Source organism: Haemaphysalis longicornis, unplaced genomic scaffold (genome assembly GCF_048455015.1).
Source record: "Haemaphysalis longicornis isolate Haplotype H1 unplaced genomic scaffold, Haemaphysalis longicornis Haplotype H1 scaffold_8, whole genome shotgun sequence".
Taxonomy (NCBI): Eukaryota; Metazoa; Arthropoda; class Arachnida; order Ixodida; family Ixodidae; genus Haemaphysalis; species Haemaphysalis longicornis.
This window is the reverse complement of record NW_027526445.1, coordinates 187,313,735-187,322,492: the sequence shown is the minus strand read 5'-3', so window position 1 is coordinate 187,322,492 and position 8,758 is coordinate 187,313,735. Positions and strand designations below refer to the sequence as shown.

The following is an 8,758-nucleotide window of genomic DNA, read 5'->3' as shown; positions in this document are numbered from 1 at the left end:
CGCGTTCATGTGGTGGCGCGATTTCGGCGCTATAACACTCTCTCGCGAAGGGCATTGGATTGGATTCGATTGGATTGGCTTGGATTTGGATTGGGTTGGATTAAAGTGGATTGTGTTGGATTGTGTTGCGTCATAGCCGCGCCACGTTGCGTCGTAGCCTCTCCACGTTGCGTAATAGCCGCGGCAGGGGGTTCACGGCACGTTTCACCATCGACTTCATCGACAATGTCTACGCTGGAAGACAACAATTACAACAACAACCAATACGTAATCCATAAGACTTGCAGGCACGCCCCCCGCGGAAATGCTCTGCATTTGATCGTGCCCCTCGCGAGGGGGATGTTTTGATTTCGTTGCGTGCTTTTTCCGGCACACCGACCCTTACAGTGTCCTGCGTCAGATGACGGACGTTACAGACGAAATTACGCCGCACGGTCCGCACCTCTACCCAAGATATGTTACGTGAAGGCAGAAAAAATGACAAGCCAAACCATTGTGGTATGCGAAGCGATTCCTTTACATAATGTCAGCCATCACAACACCCAGCAAACCCACGCACACCGTCGTCCTCGTCTCATCCTTTCGTGACTAATGTGTACTATCAAAACAGATGCATATCGAGTACACCCGATGGAATCTTCCCTCCCTGCTTTAGTGAATAATACGTAGCACCAAAACACACACCTAAAAACAGCCGAACATCCAATGCCAAGTTTGGACGGCCACTGTGCGTCTACAATTGCAGATGTACAGTGGTCATTCAGCAACGGATGTACAAAGGAAATACATTTACGTATGTCCCAAGGACATCCGCCCGTGGACGCACAGTTCCACAAAGCATCAAATAATGGCGTAAATTGAATATAAAAGCAACAACAAAAAGCCACTCCGCTTTTCAATTAAAAAGATTTTGTACATCAACATCCGGACGTGTAAAATGCAAGGTTCATCTGTACATATCACAAAAATTAAGCCTCGTTTATTAACTTTGTTGAAGCAACTCATCGTATTCAGCGATGGTATCTTTGGTAAAGGGTATATAAAAATTGAGAACCGCTAACGAAACATGTGAAGCAAGTTTACCGTGTTCACGTATGCCTGCTGCACGGTACTGCGTTGGTGTTGTGCGGTGTAGTATCTGTTGCAGGATCAGCTTCTCGTTAATAGAACATTTGCGATTCTGTAAACTTTTGCTGAATATCCAAATTAGATCGAATTTCGGACGTCCCACAGACGTACATGGTATGTCCCTCGGCCCAGAAACGGACGTCGTTTGCGTTAATCGGTATGATGGATGGCCAACGGACGTCCGCGGTGGTTGCTTGGGTCATTAACGGTCGGCCAGATATTGCAGTTCCTTATCGGTTCCTCCTTGCAAGCCACGAATTGATTGTGGTGCTTTGTCCCTGTCGCGAAATTCATGTCCCTCCTTGACGGGTTTTCTTGCCGCTCGCCATTTTTGGTCCGAGAGGAGTCGTACCGCGTAGCGAAGGAATGTTTCGCCGCCATTGTCGCACCCGGGTCAGCTGGCCATGTGTTTCGGGGGAGAGGTGGACGACACTGCCGCGGCCTACAGAAGGCTGCGCCCCGCGAATTCTTGGAAGACGCGCGGCCCGGTGGACTGTGTGCGTGGTGCAGCGCGGGGTTTTTGGGGAGAATGGGCTGAGACCGGACGGACGGCCGGGACGCGGCGTCGGCCTTGAGGGCTGTCCTAAGGAGGCCGAGCGACGACGGCGGTAAACTCCGGGCCCCCGAAGATCGCTTCGAGGAGGTGAAAGTGCGCGGCCGAAGTTCGTCCAAATTGCGTCGCTGATGAGCGGCGCCCCACCACAGACGACCGACAGCCTCCGTCACCCCGGCGAGACCATCAGCCGGAGCGCAGCTAAGACGTTCTCCCCTTTCCTTCGGACTCTTTCTAATCACCTTCTCTGTTGTATTTCTCTAAGTGGACTGCACGGGCTTCTTATCCGCCTCCTTCAGTGCACCACTCTGTACGTGTTCCTCGCGGGCCTTTGTTAGTAGTTGGGGGAAGCATATTGTACACTCTACTATCCCCTTCATTTACTGTCGCCTCCTTCTGGGGCTCGTAACGGCGAGCGCCGTTTCATTCATTCTCATCAATCATGCTCAATGTCGGTCTCTTGGCAGCTCTGACCCCGACGGGGTGTCAACTGCCGTGACTGTTATTAAGTTGTCAAACCTTCTGTCTGTCTGTTCTGGAATTCCTGTGTATGTGGATAAAGTAAATCTGCCTTGTTTTGAGACTTATCCCGTGCCCCGTCTCATGCCTCACGCCAGCGGCCAATCAGGCGTGGACCTATCGCCGGTTAGCAGGTCCGAACCACATCATCTATTCGTATCCAGAGGGGAGTTGTTTGTCGCTCCTCCGTCCGAGACATCGGCCACTAAATTACCTCGCTTAATTTTGTGACAGTCCCTTGGATTCACTTTGAAGCATAATCGAACAAACTTTTTAACTTTCAAGTGCCGAGAAAAAGCCCGCACGCACACCAATATTTTCAAATGTATGCGCAATTGCGTGAACACGTATGAAACGGTATGATAGCCACTATTAGGTGCGGAGTAGGACCGCACAATGTCCGTCCGAGTCCGTGCATGCGCATAGCATTTACAATCATCCGTGCATGCGCATAGCATTTACAATCACACAGGCACCGACAGGATTCGAGCCGGTGTCTGGCAGACCAGACAGAGTCAGTGTCAGTCGTCTTCCCCATTGGGCTACGACCGTGAGTTAGTACCCTAGAGTCAAACGGCATACTCCCTCGCCTGTAACGGTGCGGAGTACCTTAGGACCTCCCAATGTCCGTCCGCATCCATCCGCGCGCACACCACCATCAAGCGAAAATCGATTTGAGCCGTGAGTCGCAGCTTAGTTCAGGGAATAATCAGGGTGCAACTCGCGGCTCAAATCGAATGACGGTCGGGGCTCAACTTGAATGTCATTTCGAGTCCCCATACTCCGAACCCTCGCCATCATCCACGGAATGGAGATGCTGCCATTTTTTTTTTTGTTTCTTTTCTTGGATAGGCGCCAGGATATATTATGTGTTTCTGCCGTGATTCTCGGCAATAGCTTATGCTATGGTTTATGTACGGTATCACTCCGCCTAAGCGACGAACACTGATGTCGACGGGCGCGCGAATCAGTAGGGAATCCTCGATTGACCAGTCCTGGACGGTCCGCGGGCAGTCCGAGGACTGCGTTCGGACCGGAAGTCCCATAGGAGGAGGAAGATGAATCACTTTATGGAGCCTCAGGCTGGTTTACTGAAGCGGTGTGGCCGCCGGTTTGAGGCCGGCAGCGACGTTGGCAGCACGGGTGACCAGAAGTATCTGGACCTCTGGGTCCGAGCTGCCCAGCGCTCCCTCCCACTGCTCTTCAAAAAGGGTGGAAAGGGTCTTGGTCCACTCCATGCGGCCCTGTCCTCAATACCCCTTTCCCTAACTCATGGGAAAATCGAGCACCAGATCGCGTCTCGGACAGTCCACGGACGATCCGCGACTGATTACCTGACGTCTGCCTTTCCTCACGTAGTTTGTCGTCGCTGCCAGGGCCGTACCCAGAGGGGGCGTTTGGGGGTTCGAACCCCCCCCCCCCCCCCGAATCTTTTCCAGGCAGCACGTAAGCAATACTTACTGTTGCTTTCTGCAAAACTACCCCCCCTCCCCCGAAAAAAATTTCTGGCTACGGCCCTGGCCGCTGCATCAGTTTATAAGCATATTAAGTCAAAAAAAATTAACGGCCCGTTCCATGTTCAAAATACTCCAAAAACGCGCTACTTGCGCCGCGCGCAGTAAATTCCAGCTGCTGTGATGAGGCACAGCGGCAACTTACATTGCCGTTCTCAACTTGCTGAAAGAATGCCTGAGAGACGTGTGCAGCAATTTTGTAGGTCATTGTTGAAGGACGACTTATGCCTCCTCCTACGAGCTTCGAGAGCGCGGACGAATAGGGAAAGCGGTGCAATATTTCGCCTAATTATTGGTCCAAAGGATTGGATTGGAAAGTAATTATTGGCCCTACCAATTTGCAGCCTGCAAGGAGGATGTTGTTTACTCATTGTTCATGTCCCGAGGGAAAGAAATACGCTCGGCAGTCGGGATAATACAAACGTGGCCGGCTTCGAGAACAAGCTCGTAGCGGCGGGACACCGAATGCGTATCATCGCCAGCAGTGCGGTTGCAAACAGCTGTACAAGCGCGGCAAGATAGGCAAACCACACGAGGAATACCTAGCGTCACTAAATAAGCTACGCTAGCCATACCCATGCAAGACGCTGTGTGCCGTGCACAGCTTCCAGCAAGGACCAGGACACCCCGGAATAGCGGACGCCGCCCTCAGGGCCGGTGCTCTCACCATCCTGCTGGGTGGCGTCCGCTGCCAGTTACTTCTCAGCCTGTCACTTCGTATTCCCCCCTCCAGCACCATGGCCCTTTATCGACTCGTTGCCGATTCTCCAATTGCTTACTGCTAATCTACTTTGCAAGCTGGCCAGCTCGGCTATCTTCCGATCATCTCACCTTGATCCTTTCCTTCAAATAGATTACTCAAGACCGCCTCGGCCGTCGAAGAACGCTACGGCGCGCAGTGCGGACTGGCATTTCCCGCCTGCCTGCTGTCCCTTGCTTGCAAGGCTTTCAACCCAAGGCTCTTGCGCAAGTGCGGAGGTCACCTTCTCCAGCGCTGCTAGGGGCCTGCCCCATATAAAAAGGCAGCTCAGCCCGCAAAACAGCAGGACCAAGACACCACCTTGAGATGGAAGACCAGTTTATTTAAATACATCCAGACGACTGCTCCTCCCATAAGCCTCCTGGACGGACCTGCAACAGAACACGACACGCACAGCCCCAACGAGAGCACCACCGTGAAGGACCGGGTCAAGTCCCGGGCGTCTTTCCCCTTGCTGCAGTCAGAAGTCGGCCAGTCCACAGACCTGTGAGGGAGAGATGTCCCCGCGCAAAACCACATTCGGGCTCACACAGTTCGCTTGCCTCACTCTTCCTCGATACCGTCTGCTTCGCACGATGCACTGCAGCAAACGTCTAGCCCTGCCCGCATCTCCACAGCTGTAGGGCCCTCTTACAGCGCGCCCTACCCCCACACAGCACGAATGCTGCGTGCACGGGCTTCCAGCGTTTGTCCATGGAACGGGAGGCTAGCCCATTGCTGGCAAAGTGAATCTTCCCCCCGCGGCACACGCCTATCGCCGCCTAACCAGAGCGCCGCTCCTGAAACCCCCCCCAGAGAGTAAGTGACGCGACACGCCACCTCCGTTCCACAAGGTGCACGCCTGCGACACACCGGATCTTTTATTCACAGCCAATATGAAAGCAACAGTTCTAGTCAGAAAGATATGGTGCCCGCTACTCACATGATGGGGAAGTTACACACGAGTAAAGAAAAATGAGGGAGGGGGGGATGCATGTACACACTGCTGATGCTCTTATGAGAGGAGGAAATGAGGGGGCCAGAAAAAGGTTTTGCTGGTGGGAGTGTGATGTCTTCGCGCGACCCCGGCCGCTTGCAGATCCCGACACGCACAAAGTCCGGCTAGCCACGACGCGACCTCCGCCAGTCCGTGAAGCGGCAGCCGACCGCCCAAGTCCGTCGAGACCACCCGCGACGCGCGCACGTTAGAACGCGGGGGTACGCGACGCGCTGGGGTACGCCGTCCGTTCGGTCGAATAACTGGAGGAGAGAGAGGGCGCGCAGCCACGCGTTAGCCCCACGACCCGGCAGGGGGGAAGAAGTACTGATGCGGGAAGAGCCCACCATGCACCGCCAACACGCAACCCATCACAACGCCACCGGCTCACCTGTAGCCGTTTCCGTAGCTCTGGCTGGGGCCGTCCTGGGAGCCGTAGTAGCTGCTACTGAAAGAACCAAGGAAAACGCTCGTTTAAGCTACCCGCGTCCCTGCAGACAGACATTCCGCACAAGGCAGACGGGAGTGCTCACCCGAAGTCCTCATAGGGCCGGCGGTAGTAGTAGAAGTCGTCGCGGGCTGCCGACGGGGGCGGTGGGGGGGCCGCCCGGCGTTCGTACGGGTCGGGATAAGGCCGCATGCGGTCGCCGTAGCCGGGCCCGGCCGCCCCAAAGCCCCTGTCTGCCCCGTAGGCACGGTCCAGGAACCGGTCGGGACCGCCAGAGCCGTAGCCGCCCAGGCGGTCAGGGTAGCGCGCCAGGGGCCCTGCCCCACCAGGTGGCAGCATGGGCACCGCCGCTCCAAAACGCGCATTCCTGCACACAGGCACCGACCGATTCACTCTGTGGCCACAGCAACGCAGATCGACATGCTCGGCTTGGCGACCCCTTGTATTCTTCGGCTCCCCTTATATTAAGCACTGCCATCCACAAGTTGTTTAATCACAAAACACCGAAGCCTGGTTTTTAATAAGCCTGTCTGAATTGATGCAAGAGCTCTTTTCGTAGCTACACGATACCAGCTTTTTTGCTAACTGGTCGCCAATGACGGCAAACATCCTGGATATTGCAGAATTTTTCTTTTGATACACAGACACCCGAACAAAAAATTTGTATCTGGCAATTACTTTATACGGATATTTTACTCCACACGAAAAAATGTTTCAAAGCACACTGATGTAGTTCTTAGTAAGCAACAAATTTACCATTTAACAGCTTTTAGGTAACACTTCCTCCTACTGAAACCAACGAAATGGTGTTCAGCTGCGGTAGGAAAAGTTATATGCCGCAGCTCATAGGAAACTCGCAGAAGAAAATACCCACACTTGGATTTTTTTTTTTACCTGAACTGGTGCTGATGCGCTACTGGGGATATCAATTAGTAAAAAATTAAAAATTAAAATGCCGTACTGCTTGCACTGGTGCAGCTAGTTCGGGTAAAGAAACGCCTCTACCGCAACATCGCTCTCCACGGTAACGTGTTGTGGGAGGAGACACCAAGTTGGGAAGATCGCCAAAACAACGCAGAATGCAGCGATATGCCTTCCTCGTCGCATCACAAGCGGCGGGTACTCACGGGTTTCGCGGGCACTCCTTGGACCAGTGTCCCTGGCGTCCGCAGCGGTAGCACTGGCCCCTGCCGCCCATGCCGGGCTTGGGGCGCACCTTGCTGTGCGAGGCCTCGACGGTGATCTTGCCGCCCATGAAGTCCGAGTTGTGCAGGGCGTCGATGGCCACCTTGGACTCCTCCTCGCTGTTCATGTGCACGAAGGCGTAGTTCTTGACGATGTCGCACTCCTCCACCTTGCCGTACTTGGCGAACAGAGCCTCCAGAGAGGCCGCGTCGCAGCCCTCGGGCAGGCTACCCACGTACAGCTTGGGCTGCGACACGACGGGGAGATCGCCGCTATAGCGTGCTGAACACTCGCTGTTAAACTTTCAAAGAACCAACTACTAACTAACTAGGGAAGCAACTCGTGCAAAAGCGAGGAGTTCGCTATCCGAACTCAAAGTGGTTTGCTCAGCAGCATTCTTCAATCGCCCGAAGTGCTAGGCAGCGCACGAGGGCTGCAGATTGGCTACAAAACGTAAAAGGAAGAAAAATGCCAATCCCGCTCGAAAAAGAATGGGTTTCTCCACGTTCTGGGAAGATATAAAGCGAAATAATTCGAATAAGGCGGGAAAAAGACGAAAATATAAAATTTTAAAAACTCACCATTGTAGCCTTTAGCACGAACCTGCGGAAAGATGAACGCGGCAAGTGTTAGCGCAAGGCACAGCGCAGCTGGCGGACACGTCGACCTAGCGCCCAGCCACTGCCACGAGTTCAACCGCTGACACGACTACGCCGCGTCGTAGGCCGGCGCTGCCACGAGTTTGCGGCAAAGTGTAAGGTAAAAATTCACTACTAAGCAAACAGGCACTAGCCTAAAACAGGGTTACGCAGTAGCAAAAGGTCCTTCGCGTATGGGATAGATGACTGGCCGGAAGCAGATTACGCCGCGACAGCAATCAATCCGGCGCAAGAATGTGCGTGCCGTGTGGAACAATGCAAGCCGCGCCAAGATGGTGGCCGCAGGTTGCATACGATATGACGGGGTTAACTCAATGCAGCCAATTTTAGCACCACACAAGTAAGCGGATGCTAGTAGAATATGCCACCGAAACAATGCCGCGGGAGAAAACTTTTTCGCAACTATGAGACGAGGGTCACAAAGTGGAACAGTGGAACATTTCAGTGGAACAAAGACGACACGCCATTTTGCCGGCATCGTACATCATCGATTGCCGAATATTCCGTAGGCGTATGATACCCACCGACGGCGCCTAATGAAGAGAAACAGCCAGATATTTCTTACCTTTCCTCGTTAGTTGAAGAATATGGTTTAGATCGACAGGAGCCGACGGACGACGCAGCGATGCACCAGGCACACACGCCCTACTCGAAACGGCGACGCAATCGTCGGAGGCAGCAGCGGCAGCGGCTCCGGCAGTGCCAGTCACGTGGGCTATGGTGACGTCGGTGACGTCACGAAGCGATCAGGCAGTCGAAAAGGTTGCGTGGCAGAGCGTGGAAGTGAAGGAAAAAAATAATAAAAACGTCCTGAGTATAGCTGTTAACGCCATTTCACTAAAATAGCTACTATATAATGTAGATTCAGTGCTTTGGTGGTTGTGACCAATCAGCTGACTACAAAGCAAGTCCCGTTTTTTTTACTTCAGCCAGCTTCAGCGTTCGCACGGTTCGCATATTTCATCGCGCGGTGTAAGAATGAGTTCTTCAGTTTTGTTCTAACCACAAGTCGGTTG

The 8,758-nt window shown here is 53.5% G+C and overlaps 1 protein-coding gene across 4 annotated transcripts; it reads right to left on the bottom strand.

Moving 5' to 3' along the window:
- Nucleotides 1-4,726: 4,726 nt before the first annotated feature.
- Nucleotides 4,727-8,457, bottom strand: LOC144149572 (RNA-binding protein lark-like). 4 transcript variants are annotated; one of them, XM_077681209.1, is made up of 6 exons: nt 8,308-8,457; nt 7,665-7,686; nt 7,026-7,330; nt 5,984-6,265; nt 5,842-5,895; nt 4,727-4,958 (listed from the first exon to the last, which is right to left on the bottom strand). In XM_077681209.1, the coding sequence occupies exons 2-6, from the start codon at nt 7,665-7,667 to the stop codon at nt 4,742-4,744; spliced, it is 861 nt and encodes a 286-aa protein (XP_077537335.1). In that variant the 5' UTR covers nt 7,668-7,686; nt 8,308-8,457; the 3' UTR covers nt 4,727-4,741. The 4 variants fall into 4 exon arrangements, with proteins under 4 accessions (XP_077537335.1, XP_077537334.1, XP_077537336.1 ...); XM_077681208.1 differs by having other exon boundaries at nt 5,842-5,898; nt 8,308-8,456; XM_077681210.1 differs by lacking the exon at nt 4,727-4,958 and adding an exon at nt 5,295-5,713 and having other exon boundaries at nt 5,842-5,898; nt 8,308-8,456.
- Nucleotides 8,458-8,758: the final 301 nt, after the last annotated feature.

Coding starts and splice junctions, on each gene's coding strand:
- LOC144149572 (XM_077681208.1), bottom strand. Junction 5,899..5,983: donor CGGCCCTATGAGGACTTCGG/GTGAGCACTCCC, acceptor TGGTTCTTTCAG/TAGCAGCTACTACGGCTCCC. Junction 4,959..5,841: donor AGCTACGGAAACGGCTACAG/GTGAGCCGGTGG, acceptor TCTCCCTCACAG/GTCTGTGGACTGGCCGACTT.